The following is a 17,498-nucleotide window of genomic DNA, read 5'->3' on the forward strand; positions in this document are numbered from 1 at the left end:
TTCCCTGGGTGATATCATCCAAACCCGTAGTTTCAGTGACCTGGCATCTCCCCTCGTGGAATATTAGACAGGGATGAAAACTGTGAAGCAGGTATATTTTCATTTGTTTGTGAAGTTATGATGACCTTAATACAGAGAGAATTTTTTTTTAATATTTATTTATTTATTTATACAAGCACTGGGTACAGTCAGAAGTGCGGGAGGATGAGAGAATTCACCAGAGCCAGAGCGGGGAATAGAACAGGCAGACTGACGAAACACACTGCTGAGGGGAACAGCAGGCGTGGCAGGAGAGGTCTGTCGCTCCATGTGGGACCCCCGCGGGGGGCTGGGGATTGAACCGGCGCTGCAGAGGCTGTGGGCAGCTTCGCAGCCCAGCGCTCAACCGCTACGCCACTGAGGAGGCCCACAGAGAGAATTTTTACAAGAAATTTAAGCTCAACCGTATAGCAATTACATATTCATGAGGATAAGAATTAGAACGGCAAATACATCAGTGGATGTGATTACACTTAGGGGCAGCGGGTGAGTATACACATCTTTTGTTTGTTCAACTTTCCTTCTTTAGGAAAGCCCTCTGTCCCACCACTACTACCAGATATGAACATCAGTGGTCATCTTACCTGCTGGCAGAGCTGGTCATCACTATGAAGTTACCATGTAAAGAAGCTAGGCTAATAGATGGAGAGGGAGTCTGAGCTCTGTGAGCTTATTTGCGTTCTGAGAGCCTGCTGTGTTTGAAACCACACTTAACTCACCCCACACTATCTCCCCAATTATATAAACCAGTGTCCTGTGTTATTTAAATTAGCTTGATTTCATAAGCCAGAAGGAAAAAGAAAAATATCACATGGTTTCACTTATAGCAGGAATATAGGGGAACCAAATAAGACATCAGTGTCAAAAAATAACAGTACAAAACACAACAAAACAAAGACAATTATAAATCAGAGACATCCTGCAGGGGAGGAGGAGGGAGAGGGATCAGAGGGAGGGAGGGAGGAGCACAGGGGACTGAGGTGATGGTGCACGGGTGCATTGGTGAAGGAAACTATGGGGACTACACCTGAGGGGGTGGGGGGAAGCAAATATTGTTTAAAAATGAACAATGATGTAAAAAATTTAAAAAATAACAAAAAATTACAATTAGTTTGATTTCAGCTTCTATAATTTTCAAACAAGAATCCTGACATAGTTATGTCTTGGAGAAGAAGAAAATTTTATTTGGGGTTCTACTAATGCTATAACATTGAATAATTAAAAGAAGCCCCCACCACACATCTACCCCATGTTTTATCTGGTGAGGGATGTTAGGAGGGAGTGAAGGACATCCTCTTATCCTGCATGTAAGAGGAATCACGCCAACTGGCCATGTGAAGAGGTTGTTCTTTTTTTAAAAAAAAAAAAAAGCTTTATGCATTAAAAAAACAACAATGTGAAATATTGTACAATATTAGTGCCATCTCTAATACAAATGATTGGTGGAAAGAAACAAGACACACCCTCATCAACAGTCACACAAGAGGCGGTAAAGTGTTCAAGTTCCTGGGGGAGGAGTTCTTGCCTTGTTGGTCTGTGGAGGCCTTGGACTCCTCTGGCCTGACAGCTGCCTCTGGCTTTCTGGAAGCTTGTACTAGATGAGGCAGCTGGACACCTTCAGCTGGACACTGAAGAGAGCCCTGCAGATCACCTGAATTCTGAACATGCTTAGGGCCGCCATTTTTTACCTTGATTGTAGTCTCTTTTTTGATTACATCTGCCAGGAGACAGAAGAAAGTATTCAAATGTGAGTTATAGTCCAAATGCCCACTAGGCTTAGGGGAAAGTTTGGTTATAATGATAGAAAAACAACTCATTGGCAAGAACATTCTATGTTCTAGGCTTTACTCTAAGCACGTCACACTAATTCATTTGTTGCTTTTCAGCAACCATAGAGAATGGGCACTACTCATGCTCATAAATGAAGAAACAGCTTACGTAAATGGCAGGGCCAGAATTTAATCCAAGGCAACCTGATTTCCATTGCTCTGTGCATTAACCACTAGGCTATAATATTGCATATAAAATATTTTTTCATATTGCCATAATCTGATAAAAATTCAAAAGTAATTACTGGGCAGAGAAGGACATAATGGAAGGAAAGGTAGAGAAAGGGAATTAAAGACAGGGGAAAAATGGAAAGTCCTAACGATAAAGGGGAAAAAAAGGGGAGAACTTAGCTAGAACCACACTTCTGAGGGAAGAAAATTCTAAAGTAAGAAATGGTAAGCTGGGCCTCCCCGGTGGCGCAGCGGTTGAGCGCTGGGTTGCGAACCTGCCCGCAGCCTCTGCGGCGCCGGTTCGATCCCCGGCTGCTCCCCAGCCACAGAAGGAGGGTCCCACATGGCGCGCAGACCTCTCCTGCCGCCCGCTGCTCCCCTAGGCAGTGTACTTTGGTCCTTCTGCCTGCTCTGCTCCCTGCTCTGGCTCTGGTGAATTCTCTCACCCTCCCGCGCTTCTGACTGTACCCAGTGCTTGTATAAACAAAAAACAAACAAACAAATAAATAAATAAATAAACATGCCTCTACAAAATTAAAAAAAAAAAAAAGAAATGGTAAGCTGCTAGTGATGTATTCAGAATAATTACTCAAAGTTGAGTTCAGGGGGCCTCCTGGTGGCTCAAGGGGTTAAGTCTCAGCACTATGATGCTGTCTGCAGCCACTGCAACATGAGTTCAATCCCTGGCCAGGGAGCTGAACCGCGTGGCACAGCAGACCCCTCCTGACTCGGCTGCTGCTCCTCTCAACAGTGTATTTCAGTCAATCCGCCTGTTCTGTTCCCCACTCTGTCTCTGGTGAATCCTCTTACCCCTCACCCCCTGCACTTCTGGCCTACACCCCAACTCTTGTATGCATAAATAAATAAAATAAATCTTAAAAAAATAATAAGGCTGAGTTCAGAGAAATTGGCATGCAAATCCTCCAGAGATGTCTGACTCCTGGACTGTGGATACAGGACCAGTTTGTTGAGGGGCTGTACCTTTTTTGTCCAAATGTTGGTAATTTTGAGTCTTGTCCTTCCTTGCCTCTGAAGGGAAATATAGACTGGATTTTCTCAGGATCTGGGGCCTGGGTCGTGGCTTGAAGGTCCGTGGCTCATGAATCCAAGCATGTCTAAGGGCCTGGTCAGGAGTCATGCGGAGAGAAGGTTCCCATCTACACACCAACAAAGTCCAACACAGGTTATTGTTTTGTTTCCCTTGTTTATGACAAAACATTTTCAAAGACCCCCCCAAATAAAGATGCTCAATAAGGTAGTTCATTTTAAAAGTAGTTATTTTTTATTTATTTATTTTTTTTTTTTAAAAGGGCATCATTTTTTTTTTTTTTTTATAGAGGCATGCTTTATTTATTTATTTATTTGTTTGTTTGTTTTGTTTATACATGCACTGGGTACAGTCAGAAGCGCGGGAGGGTGAGAGAATTCACCAGAGCCAGAGCGGGGAGCAGAGCAGGCAGAAGGACCGAAGTACACTGCTGAGGGGAGCAGCGGGCGGCAGGAGAGGTCTGCGCGCCATGTGGGACCCTCCTCCAGTGGCCGGGGAGCAGCCGGGGATCGAACCGGCGCCACAGAGGCTGCGGGCAGCTTCGCAACCCAGTGCTCAACCGCTGCGCCACCGGGGAGGCCCGTAGTTATTTTTTAAAGAACCTATTTAAACTATGTTACAATACAAAGACACCAATATAGAAGAGATTTATAACTTTAAATTACATGTAAACAGCTATTGGAAATAATCTTTTAAGAAAATTTATATGACAAGACAGGGAATATATTAGAATCCAAGTCTTTCAGAGTTTCTAGAAATTCCTTTACAGGAAATATAGAAAATTTCAATAAGATTTAGGGTCCTGTTAACTAAGATCAAAACAAAGATGCTTAATATCAATTTTCAAATTATAGAATTTGGGCCTCCAGAAACAAAGAACATTATAGAATGCTAGAATAGTAGGAATATCAGGAACTTAGATATTATCCAGTCAAATTTCTAATTCAGTGGCAAAATACATTTGACAGAACCCCCAATATGGGAGCCTCGTGCCATCGAGTAGGTATACTGACCAAATACTAACAGGACTAGTTATTCCAACTTTTAAAAGCTCCAATCCTTTAAAAGTTCATTTCTATTGAGCTAAAATTCGTGTCCCAGGAACTTCTATCCTAGTAACTTAGAGTCACATCCTAATTCTACTCATTGGCATTATATCGAATGAGACAGTCTGCCTTTTATGGCACAACACTTAATCTGAAAACATGTACATCACTATTAATTATTGATCACATGATATACTTGTACCTTCCAAGACAGGAAATTTCAACTGCTATCTAATTAGTGTCTACCATATTGAGAATAGAAAACATCAAAGTCATAAGTCAAACTCTCAATTCTTTGTCAAATAAACTGCTTTGAAGATACATCTGCCCACTCCTGAACTTCTAAAGTCAGCCTCTAAAACCTAGGCATAGTACTTTACATTGATCTGTATTAAGTTTGACTCAAAGCTTTTATTCTCATTCCAAAGACTTGCTAATTGGAGAACAATGGATTGATCAGGTACAAGATATCAACAGGTAGCCTTTCAAGTTGTGAGCACCAAGCCCTTTACACTAACACAGAAACTTTCCTTTTTGGTTTTGAGCTGTGTTCTGAATGGTTGGAGCTTTGGATAACTCACCTCTGTCTCAGTAGTGAATTTCTGTCATTTGTAAGTGTATATTCATTCTACAGCTTCAGCAAGAGGCTGAGGTGGGGTAGGGTATAGGATCCTTCTCTATTTTCTTTCTTTTTTCGTTTTTTAAAGATTTATTTATTTATTTATACAAGCAGTGGGGACAGTCAGAAGCATGGGAGGGTGAGAGAATTCACCAGAGCCACAGCAGGGAGCAGAACAGGCAAAAGGACCGAGGTACACTGCTGAAGGGAGCAGCAGTCGCAGCAGGAGAGGTCTGTGCACCATGTGGGACCCTCGCTGGTGGCTGGGGATCGAACCGGTGCTGCAGAGGCTGTGGGCAGCTTTGCAGCCCAGTGCTCAACAGCTGCGCCACCGGAGAGGCTCGTCCTTCTCTATTTTCAATTTTTAGATGAGTAGCATTTTCTATCTACGTAACTGATTATCTTCTGAGCTAATACCTAGATTTCAGGGTGCACAAATGCCAGAAAAGCATTTTTTTTAAACTGCTGCATCCCACTGGAAGGATGAGAGAACATAAAGATAAGGTTTTCTAAAAATACAGAATAATTATAGGACTGATATAGCTGGAAGAGACCTTAGGAATTCCTCATTTTATAGAAAAAGAAACTGAGACACAGAAACAATCACTTGTCAAATATTATGTGGCTAATCCTTGTTTACTGTAACTTGACTGAAGAACAAAAGCTAATTTCTAAGATTCAAAATATGCAAATTGGGTCTAAAAACTATGCAGAATAAATGGTATACAGATCATCCTTTACCTTACTCCACAGTACAAGATAATTTAAGGCTTTAAATTTTAGGGGATCTCAGTGGGGCCCTGAAACCAGCTTATACTAGGAGTGTGTGCAGACAGTTACAAGCATGCTGAAGAGTTCATGGATAAAGACTTTTAGAACATGCCTACACCCCTCCCTGCCAGGCAGTTTGAGGCCACAAAGAAATCAAGGGTCTACCCATACATTGGGGAATCCAGGCAAGTCATTTAATCTCCTTAGCCTCACCCTCCTATCTCAAAACAGAGTAAATCATCTGCCCTTGTCAGTCACATAGGATGGGGAGAAAGTCTGGTGAGGCAGCAGACGGGAACATTCTGCAGACTCTAAAGCTCTATGGCCAGTTCTTATTAGTGTTGTTTTTAGTAACTGTCCCCCAGTCCCAGGCTTTCACCCGCCAATGTAGGAAAGTACATATTTTATGAGGAAGCCCAGAGGCAAAAAGACTCCAACAAACTCACACCAAACACCTTCTGAGAAAGTCCAGGAAGCAGCTGTCATAGGTTTTCAGCACCACTGTGAGATCCTTGGAATCCGGGTATCTTTTTTTCCCCCTGTTGTTGGTTATATTTTTAGGAAAACCTTTGGAATCTTTAAAGATACAACATTCTGTGTTTAGTTCCAGGTGTAAATATTCATAAGTCACATCACAGCTGCTCATTCAACCATGCTGCTTCTTGAAGTGGCTTTTGTAACTCTCTATGTACTGTTCCCCTGCCACCCTCACTCCACCCCCGCCGACACACAATCATACCCAGTCAGTCCGAAATAACCCACATGTAGATTACCCAATGAAGACAATCAACTCTGATGAAGTTTTTCCTGCTATTCAGTGTGTTCTGAGCTTTCTTGCCACCACCTCCTCCCCGAAACAATGAAATGGCTAAAACAGCTTGACATTAACTAAAGTAAAATAGTAATGATGATATTAAATGATATAAAAAATGAGGTGATAATTCAATCTGAAGTGACAAGAATATTTCACTCTGAACAAAAAAGATATCATCCATTCTTGGATTATCTATGCCTTTGATCCTTCCCCATTAGCTCTGGCCATTACATTATACCCTAGCCATGGGGTATAATAAGTTATTATAGGAGAAAGTTTACGATTCACTTTCTGAACTCCTTACAAGTCACAAATATTGGGCCTTCCTGGTGGTCTAGGGGTTAAGTCTCAGCACTGTCACCTCTCCAGCCAGGGAGCTAACCCACATATGGCTCAGCAGACCTCTCCTGTCTCTCCTGCTGCTCCCCTCCGCAGTGTATTTCAGTAGACCTACCTGTTCTGCTCCCCACTCTCTGGTGAATCTTCTCACCCTCAACCCCTCACCTGTAGCATACACCCTAGTTCCTCTATGCTAAATAAATGAGGAATTTTTTTAAGGAAAAAAAATCCACACAAATTAATCTCATTAATTCTTTATAATTATATTAAAATTTTGCCTGTAATTGGAATGATCAGATTTGGTTGGTTGATGGAGACAGCTTGGAATGACTTTGTTCAGCCATTTCCACTGATGAAAGCCCCCACCAAATGTATGATTTGTCTGTCTGGAAAGAGGCCCTGAAGGTAGCTCCAAAGGTTTCCTGAGAGTGCTTTTTGTTGTTCTCTGAAGGTGAGGCCCCTCTTTCCCTTTGGACATATAAATTCTCCTATACATGTTCAGAAAATTAACTGCTTATGCTCACACCATGTAAACAGATGGACACGCATATACCCACACATACATTGTACACATTAAATTGAATTCTCACAAAAATTCAGTAGGATTCACGTAAAAGACATTCTAGAAGGTGCACAATAAATTGGTTTTATAACTTTTGTAATTACTGGGTGTGATCATACTAATTGTAAGAATTACAAGGAGCTGCTATTACCAAATGAGTCCTCAGTCCCACCTCAAGCCTACTGTATCACCAGTTGTACAGGAGGATCGTGGATTTAGCACTTTTTGCCAAGTACCCAAAACAATTTACATAATCAGATAAAGTCTTGGAAACAGCAAAGTGGATGCAGCTCCCAATACATTCCTTCTTTATGTAGGAAGTGAAGATATAAAGATGTGGCTTCCAAAACCACATCACCATTCTAAAGCCTAGTGGGGACAGTAAAAATTGGACCCTATGAAATTGACATCTATGTGTCACCTGCCTTTGGTTTGCTTTTCCCAAGACATCCTAGATAACATCCTTTCAGTCCCACCCACACACTACCTTGAATTTAGTGTTCTAGGCTTATGATGTGACTTTGTCTAACAGGAGGAAACACCAATAGCCCTACTTTTCTTCCCCAAATCCTTCAAAATCCAAAAGACTGAATTATAAGTGATGAGTGGGAAAGTAAATACGGAGTCAAAAGGTCAGTTTATTGCTTTGTGTGTTAAGTCTGACCAGTGAGTGACCCGGACCATCTGCCCACCATCAGACTGCTCTAGAAAGGTAGGTATGGCAGCACCATTATTAGGCAACCCAGGCCCCTGACCCTTCTCAGAAGCTGTATTCAAAGTTCCTGCCTAAATGCAAGGTGTTTTTTTTTTTTAAGATTTATTTATTTATGCATACAAGAACGGGGGTGGGGGAGGTACAGGGGATGAGAGGATTCACCAGAGACAGAGTGGGGAGTAGTACAGGTGGATCTACTGAAATACACTGCTGAGGGGAGCAGCAGGTGAGGCAAGGAAAGGGCTGCTGCGCCATGTGGGTCACCTTCCTGGCTGACTGGGGATCGACCTCGTGTTGCAGTGGCTGGTGATAGCTTGACAGCGCTATCTTTAATCCCTGAGCCACCAGGGAGGCCTATAGCTACAAGGTTTTGTTTAAAAGATTTAACCATTGGAATGCAATGGCCCGGGCAGTCAGAGAGATGGCAGCCTTGGCAATGAAGTAGTGCCATGGACAACCTGCTTGCCAGGTCTTAAACTTTTAGTCTGTAGGCCATGAGTAGCCCAAGGGGTTTTGGAGGAGGGGCCAGGGAGCATGTTGCTGTGGTAAGAACTCTAGGCTGTGACTTTTTACCAAACGACACAAAAACAGACTATATTTTAACCCCACGTGGCTGAACCAGTACATACTGACTAAACACCAATGTGACTGAAACACTTTGTCCAGGGAGATCCCCAAGAAGATGTTTTTGATGCTTTTGTTGATGGGGCACAACTTGTGAAGATAAATCATGTGACTCTGAGACTACTTTCAGTTGAAAATATGAAGTGGGAGGGCTCAGGATGATGGGACGCCTCAGCCAGAGGAGCCTGACTACAGCTTGTCAGAATGTCATTCCAGGTGGCACAGGGCCCTGTCTGAGGGATCCCCTCCCTGGCTCTTGTGCATGGTTTTGCTCCACTTGGCTGACCTTTGGATCACTATGAATTTTTCTACACAGGAATCCCTTAGTTTTTTTATGGTTCTTCAAAGGAATTTTAGATGTGGGACTGACTTATCTTTTTGGTGACTATTGCCCTGGAAGTCTGCTTCAGTTGGACCATACTGTATAGCTCTGCTTGAACAGAAGGCAGCAGATCATAAAAATCAGCATGGGGCCATGGGTAAGGCTTAATTCCAGCAACGAAACAGATATTCTATACATCACTGGCAAGCTACACATATCCACAGTCATCTGCTCTGACAGCCCTTGCTTACCCACTTTGTACCAATGTTACAATGAGCTTAGAATAGTAAGGGTCTGAGGGATTAAGAGAATTTCAGCAGGGAAGAAGAATGTTCCATTATTGATAGACTATAGCAATGGAATTTGCCATTATTCTTGAAGTTTCTGCTCTTTTATTTCTCTGCACGGTACATAGTGTGAGGGTGTCAAGCTGCTTGGTGATGCAGGGAGAACTCATAGGAGAGTGTACAGTAGTAATTTTTGAAATTTCAAGATCCATGGATGGATCTTCTGACCAGGAACATGGTTGTTCTCCTCCTGCATTTTCATTGTCAAGAATCATTAACTCATCACAGATGTGACTCTCTAGCCCACCTCCATCTCATCATCTGGTAACATTCCTTGGCATCTTTTTACTTTTCTGAAAGAAACTCCTAATCACAGCTTGGGATGGGGCCAGGGAAAGAGTATCAAGTGGGGCTTGGGATGTGGGTGGTGTATTCAAGTCCTGTGACAACCCATTAACCATAACATGATAAAGAGAACTTACCAAAGAATTTCTGTCTCCTGGAGGCCGTCTGAATGAAGCGGGTTGGTGGCAGGCCCAGCACCTTCAATAAATGCATGGTGTGGGTTCATTCAAACACTATTAGTGCTGGGTGGGATTCTGGCTAAACTTTGCCTTCTACAGATAAGAACCGGGATATGAGTAACAGCATCAAGTCAGTGGTGGAGCAGGCCCAGAGTCTTCTGCCCCCAACCTTGGCTGTTTCACTGGCCATTCTACTCTAACTAGGCCTCAACTAGAGGTAGGCACTCTTGATGGCAACCAGGTCTCGCCGTCAGAGGAAATAAACCAGTATTCAAGCTGACCACCCCTGCATTAGGGAATGACAATCTAGCTTGGCACACTGGGAAATATGGAAATCACCAGATAGATCACTATATGACAAAACACCTTCTGGAAAAGAAAAAAGCCCACTGCAAGCTACGGGCCTACACATCACCTCTCCCAGCAAGAGGGTTTCCAGTCATATCTATGTTTGACCCTGCCCCCTGCTCCTCAACCCTATTGACACCGAAGCCAGGAGGAGGCTGAATTAGTCCTAGTGCAGTCAGAACCTCAACACAGATCTCATGCTCCCCATTCTCCTTGATACTGGGAGCAGGTTCAGAGCTTCTTCCTTAAATCATTTATCATCAACCTTAGAAGCCATCCTCTCTGATGCCTTCACTTTACAGAATTCCAGAGCAGGGAGGTGACCTGCCAAAAAGAAAGAGCCAGGTACATGGGTTCCCAGGCCAGTGTTCATTCCCCATGGTTATCTCTCATGGCTATTATTTCCCAAATTATTCTAGTTGATTATTAGTTTTAGCCACAAAGTGAAATGACCTATTTATAAATAATAGCTCTTAAGGATGTGTATATCTATTTGACTATCTGTAACTTTGAGACAATCTAGAAAATAGAAGTTTGGGGTGGATGGGTGGACTGATAGATAAATAGAATTAGAACTTTGCTGAGTTAAAATATCTTTGTTTACAGAGAAAATTCTAAAATGTAACTTTCCAATTTTAGGGTTATTTTCTCCTATTTGTCTAATTTAGTTCCATAACAAGATCCCTTTAAGTAACAGCATAGCAAGTATAATAAATATTCATGTAATGAGTCTAGAAAAGTCTTTTAACTGGGTGTCTGGATAATAGGTAGATTTTGATGGGTGTCATCTCATCCCGGCTTCTAGATTCTTTTGAATATATCTGACAGTCTGATGTAAGAGTTTTATTTTTTAATATCATTATTAACAACACAGTCATGCCCCACTTAACAGCAGGGACACGTTCTAAGAAATGGAACATTAGGGAATTTTGTCTTTGTGTGAACGTCATAGAAATGTATGAGGCTCCTGCCAGAGTAAGATACTAAGACTTTATGAAGGGTGCTGGGCAATAGGAATTTGAGGGCCACTGTCATATGTGAGATCCACTGTTGGCTGAAATGTCATTACATACCCCATGTAATGACATGGGGTATGTCTGCATGCTAGAAATGATATCTTTTGCAACTATTAAATGCATGATAAAAATATTAGATATCACCCCAAAAGTGCACACAAGGGATACATGATTTCAAAAATACTTTTAGGGAATATCCAACCAAAAAAGAAAAGCAAGCAGGGCTCTGTCCTCCAGTGAGTCTAATGTAGCCCGAGACTTGAGAGGGAAGCCAGCCATGTGGCTGCACCTCAGACTCCCTGCAGCCAGGCGCATCCTCTCACCTCCATGATGCAGGCCAGCTGCTCCACCTCATTCTCCCCAGGGAACAGAGGGAAGCCAGTGTACAGCTCCGCCATGATGCAGCCCAGACTCCACATGTCAATGGCCATGTTGTAGGGATGGCCAAGAATCACCTCCGGGGATCGGTAGAACCGGCTCTGGATGTAGGTGTACACTGCCGGGGAAAGAACAAAAGCTCCTGTAGGAAAAGCTCTCTCTCCAGAACATACTTCAGAATTGCAAAGGACCAGTAAGGGATTTGAGTCCCATCTTCACATTTTATAGGTGGGGGAACTTGGGTTTTGGGATGTGATGTGCCCTGATTAAAATCATGACAGAGTAATTGCTGTGATTGAGTCCAGATCACCCATGTGTGAGGAATCTGTTTCATGGAGGGAGAGAACTTGCAAAGGAAACTCAGACAAGAGTGCTGGAATAGGCCTACCTTTCTGGTCTTCATAACAGCTTGATCCAAAGTCAATAACTTTAACAGAGACTTGGCCCTTTTGATATAACACTATATTCTCCTAGAGAAGAAGAAGACATGTCAATTCTAATCACGAGAAACTCTAGTCACCGAAATGCCTGCCATCCTCCAGGACCAGTTAAAAATGGCACTGCCCACGAGTGTGGCCCACCCACATCTTCTCCAGATGCCACTGTCCTCTCCCTCTGATGTCCCAGTCGACTTGTGGTCTGCACCTCTTGTTTGGATCCTATATTTGCTGCTTTGCAGTATTTCTTTTGCACATATTTTGCTTCTTTTCCCATTTAGATTGTGCACCTCCTGAATATATGGCTTTATTTTTATGTCCTTTAGCACCTTCACTTTGCTTGTATAAGGCCTTAGAAATATCATTGGCTGAATATGATGTCTCCATGAGGTGTCCCATCTACACATGAGGACCCAAACCTCAGGCCACCATTTGACTGGAGTCCACAGTTCATATGCTGACTTTGGGGAAAATGTGAGACCCGGTCTTCTAACAGATCATGGATAAGAAGGGAGTGCTCCGGGCCCGTTCTCAGAGCAGGAAAGTACATACCCAGGGCTAGAAGGTTCAAGTCCTAATCATGTTTCAAGGATTTCAGCATCAGATAAATTGATTATTATGAGCATCGGGCAAACAGCTTCCTGAACCCCTAATATTCTAGATCTGCCCTAGCGGGCCTATTCTGAAGCCTCTCGCACCACCAACAATGAAGGAACAAATTCAGTCCATAGTATTTTTTTTAAGGGATACCTGTGTTAAATGAGAGTATGATCAGCAAAAACCTTTAATGAGCAAGTATTTCTATCATGTCTCTAGCTCAGTGGACAGCCCCATTCCCTGGATGGCATGAGCCCTCCAGCCTGTGGAGGGAAAGGATGCATCAGATCATCACCCCCATCAGTAACCATCAGCTCCATACGACTAATTCCCTCAGCCTTGAATCCACACTCACCAAACACACTCTTCTGGTTGTGTGTACATATCCCCATTGGGCAGACACAGTCTAGCTGATGTATAGACTTCTCAGAGAAATCTATTACCTGGCATGTTGGCAACCAAGAGTCTTAGGAATTTCTCTGTAAGAGTCATATCCTCGAGCCCAAGGACATGTGTGTTGTGACCCTTTGGAGCTGCAAAGTCGAGGATTAAGAACTTGGATGCAAAGAAAAAACATAGTACCAACATTCTATGAGGCTCTACTGGTCCTAAATATTAGCTCTATCTTGACAATCTTTAATTGTAAAACTATCCCCGACTACCCAATGAGTTCCAGTGTTAAAAAAAAAAAGTTTATCCAGTCCTCTATTTTTGGGCATTTGGGTTGTTTCCATAGCTTAGCTATTGTAAATAGTGCTGCTATAAACATAGGGGTGCAGGTGCCCTTTTGAATTGATGTTTCTGTGTCCTTTGGGTAAATACCTAGGAGTGGAATTTCTGGATCATATGGAAGCTCTATCTTTAGTAGGTTGAGGAATTTCCATATAGCTAAAGACTAATTATAATAAAGAATGAAAATCAACAAGAAACTATAAACCAGAGACACACTAGGGGGTGGGGGGGGAGAGGAGGGATTAGAATCAAAATAAGAGGGGTGGGAATTGTATGGGGACTATAACCAAAATGAAAATGCATACATTGTGCAAAAATGAAAACTGATATAAGAATTACATAAAAATAAAATACATTAAAATAAAGTTTAAACCACATTGGGGGATGAGGAGATATTAAGTGATATTTACATATCTGTGAGGGTCAGGTTTGGGGAACCAGCTCCTGACCCCATATCTTCCCACCCTTATTCCTTTCCCTATTTACCCCTCTGTAGTCCTCACATATGAATAATTAATGCCTCTAACAGGGAATTTATTTATTAAGTTCTTACTATTGTCAGACACCATGTTAAGGTCCTGGGGGCAAAAGTGGTGGGAAAACATGTTTCCTCACCTAGGGGAAGCTTGCAGTCCAGTAGAGTATACAGATAAGATAAGAAAAAAATTGCTCCCCAAAGTAGTCACCATAGAGCTAAGTACAGAAAACCAGCAGAGTGTGTATCCAGGCATGTCCATTTGGAACAGAGGTGGTGGAAAGGGACTGCTGTGCCCTGGGATCAGCGTAGAGTGCACAGAGTGAGGATTTAGTAAGCTACAGCGATCGGCCCCCCACATGGCACATGTCTCTGCACACCCCTACACTTTCCATAAGAAATCCCTCAGGCTTTTCTGTCACCAGCTGCCTCTGTGACACCATATCTTTCTTCACTCTGCCAATAACCACGCTTTGGGCAAGCCTCTGTGGTGCCATGGACCTTGCCACTGGGTTTCCACCCTGGGTCCCTGGCCAAGATGGCGGCCCAGCAACCACTAGAAGATGGAAAGGATCAAAGACTTCTAAGACCGAGAACCACATCCTCAGCAGAACAGAGGTTGTTACTCACAGGTTTGAGATCACAGTGAATGATTTTCTCTACATAAAGCATTTGCAAACATTTCAAAACACAGAGTGTGAAGCGCCGAACTATCGACAGACTGAAACCTTGAAAGCTATTATTCTTCATCAACTCGTACAAATTGATTCTATGGGAGAAAAAAGAGAGCAGAGTATGTATCAGTATAGGAAGCATAAGGCTTGAGTTTGAACCTGCAAACAATTCCCCACCAGCTGGTTTCCCCCAGTGGCAGGCGAGGCTCAGACTGGAGCAGGGAGGACTTTTGTGCTGTATAAACTCTGCTTCCTTATTGACTCGTGGTGGATCCAGAGGAAGGCTCAACACTGTTGGCCTTTCAGCTGCCCCCTGGTTTCTGATGAGACAAGGTCATTTAGTCACTTTGTTTTGATTAAATGGTTGGATAGGACTTCGGAAATATTCAAGGTTCTTCAGGCCCTCGGGGAGGTTGGGTCCAGGACATTCACTAGTTATTCAACCAAGCAGCCACCCCTGTCCAGGCCTAAGAAAGCTGTCTAAAGATGCCAGTTTCCTGACAAATAAGGGAAAAGAGAGCCGGCAGACGGGGGCAGAAGGGAGAAGCCCCACGTGACCTAGAGCAAGCCAGGCTGCTCAGTCCACTTAACTGTCGCCCTGTGGGAATGACAGCTTGCCCTCGCCAGATCATCCAAAAATTTCTAGACAGACAGAAAGCTCACATAAAAGCCTTAATTATATTAAAAAAAGCCTTAATTATATAAAACATTTATTATCTAAAATCCGCTGACTTACAGATGTTGGAAATAAATACAAAAATTTCAGCAAGAAAAACTGATGCAGGCGCCTTCATGAGTCAAACTATGAGGTGGAGAGAGGAGGCAAAGGTTCTGACCTGGGCATAGTTCTGCATTCACCCCCTACCTGGTTCCTGTTAGGCCTCCATTTCTAAGCTTTTTCTAGCTCCCACAGTACTTAGGAAGCCATTTACTTTTGAGGGGTACAGTGGGGATGTGAGACTTGGCTCTGACCTCAGTCTGACTCACTGTGTGACCCTGAGGAAGGCTCTGCCCTCTCTGGTCTTTGAATGCTCCCCCCATATACTTGCCCCTCCTGAACTCTCAAGGCTATTTTAAGCACCAGGACATCCTAACTGTGACTGATGGTCAAGAAGGCAGCCTGCGCCCATCGTGGCCACCATTTCACAACTTTCATGAGTCAAACCATGGCACTGGATGCCTTCAGCCTCTACAGTAATATATGTCAGTCACCTCTCAACAAAACTGGATGAAAAGAAGAAGAAAGTCAGTCCAGGTCGTCCACGCCTTCCACGTTGGACAAGAAGACATTCCTAGTCTGCATGTTGGAAAGTGGGCTACATTTTGTAAGCAACCACCAGAGGTGATCAGGAGCATGCCAAGACTCCCTCTGAAATTGAATTTAGCCAGTTTCTAGAATTTCATCATCCGAGATGGAATCAGGAATACCAAGCTACCAGTCCAGCAAAGTCAGTAGTACTGGATCCTGACAAATCCCTCTGATTATTCTCTTTGCTAAATGCATCCTGGGCTCCAGTTTTTATTTAAATGGCATCAGATGATCTTCTCACAGAGAAAAGTGATCAAAATAATATGTCCTTCATATGAAAAAATGTTCAACATCACTTGTAATCAGGGAAATGCAAATCAAAACTACCATGAGATACCATCTCACACCAGTGAGAATGGCACATATTAAAAAAACTAGCAACAACAAATGTTGGCGAGGATGTGGAGAAAAAGGAACTCTTGTGCACTGTTGGTGGGAGTGCAAACTGGTCCAACCACTATGGAGAGCTGTGTGGAGATTTCTGGACCTACTAAACATAGAGCTTCCATATGATCCAGCAATTCCACTCCTAGGTATTTACCCAAAGGACACAGAAACATCAATTCCAAAGAGCACCTGCACTCCTATGTTTATAGCAGCACTGTTTACAATAGCTAAGCTTTGGAAACAACCCAAATGCCCAAAAATAGATGACTGGATCAAGAAGATGTGGTACATATATACCATGGAATATTACTCAGCATTCAAAAAAGATAAACACATGCAATTTGCAGCAACATGGATGGCACTGGAAGGGATCATGCTCAGCGAAATAAGCCAAAAAGAAAAAGAAAAATACCGGATGGTCTCACTCATAGCAGGAATCTAGAAAACTTAAATAAGGGACCAGGAAAATGAATATAAGCAAGTGAAAATCAAAATCAACAAAAAACTATGAACCAGAGACACTTTTTGGGGGGTGGGGGGCGGGAGGGGAAGGATTGGGGTCAGAATGGGGCGTTTGCAATTGTATAGGGGAATATAAAAATAAAATTTAATATTTAAAAAAAATAATAATAATAATAATATGTCCTTTGAATTAGCACACCCTTTTTACTCCCGTATTCCACCTGCTGATGCCTATCTGTCTAAATCAGGTTTTGCTCTCTCTTTTACCAAAAATATCTGTTCCTGTCCTTATTTGTTCAAAACCCAAGTCCTTCCCCACTCTGAGCAACCAGGTGCCATTCTCTTGGCTCCAATTTCTGCACTCTAGGGTTAAAAAGCCAGGGAGTGGGGACATAGGACCAACAAAGTCCTTGTCAACATATTTCTTTTTTTTTTTTTTTTTTAAGATTTATTTATTTATACAAGCACTGGGTACAGTCAGAAGCACGGGAGAGTGAGAGAATTCACTAGAGCCAGAACAGGGAACAGAACAGGCAGACTGATGAAGTACACTGCTGAGGGGAGCAGCGGGCAGCAGGAGAGGTCTGCGCGCCATGTGGGTCCCGCACCGGTGATCGAACAAGTGCTGCAGAGGCTGCGGGCAGTTTTGCAACCCAGCGCTCAACCACTGCGCCACCAGGGAGGCCCATCAACATATTTCAGTCTAGTGTTTGAGGACAGAGACCTTGCTTGCATCATGTCCCCCAATTCGGCACCCAGCACCAGGGCAGTGTGTCCTGGGTGTGCTGGGAGGTGACTGGCATGACCAGGGGCTGGGCTGACCTCCTGGGCTCCTAAGATAATGCGTGGTTTTGTTTTGATTCTAGACATTGAATATTTACCACCAGAAAAGTCTAGTGTTCTGACCTCAAGGTTTCACTTCTATCCTTAAGCAACTTTTCAAAAGAAAACGAATTAAAATGAAAGAGCAGCT

The 17,498-nt window shown here is 43.0% G+C and overlaps 1 protein-coding gene across 5 annotated transcripts in view; it reads right to left on the reverse strand.

Moving 5' to 3' along the window:
- Positions 1-1,200: 1,200 nt before the first annotated feature.
- Positions 1,201-17,498, reverse strand: part of DYRK4 (dual specificity tyrosine phosphorylation regulated kinase 4) — a 39,234-nt gene continuing 22,936 nt past the window's right edge. For all 5 annotated transcript variants that reach the window (XM_054696510.1, XM_037514516.2, XM_054696509.1 and 2 more), the window contains 7 exons: positions 14,324-14,462; positions 11,841-11,922; positions 11,398-11,570; positions 9,669-9,729; positions 5,970-6,099; positions 3,021-3,196; positions 1,201-1,756 (listed from right to left, as the gene is read on the reverse strand). In XM_054696510.1, the coding sequence (XP_054552485.1) occupies positions 1,515-1,756; positions 3,021-3,196; positions 5,970-6,099; positions 9,669-9,729; positions 11,398-11,570; positions 11,841-11,922; positions 14,324-14,462 (1,003 nt within the window). In that variant the 3' untranslated portion in view covers positions 1,201-1,514. The remainder of the gene's footprint in view (positions 1,757-3,020; positions 3,197-5,969; positions 6,100-9,668; positions 9,730-11,397; positions 11,571-11,840; positions 11,923-14,323; positions 14,463-17,498) is intronic.

The sequence above is a fragment of the Talpa occidentalis genome, unplaced genomic scaffold (genome assembly GCF_014898055.3).
Source record: "Talpa occidentalis isolate TD23 unplaced genomic scaffold, MPIMG_talOcc4v2.1 talOcc4.16, whole genome shotgun sequence".
Taxonomy (NCBI): Eukaryota; Metazoa; Chordata; class Mammalia; order Eulipotyphla; family Talpidae; genus Talpa; species Talpa occidentalis.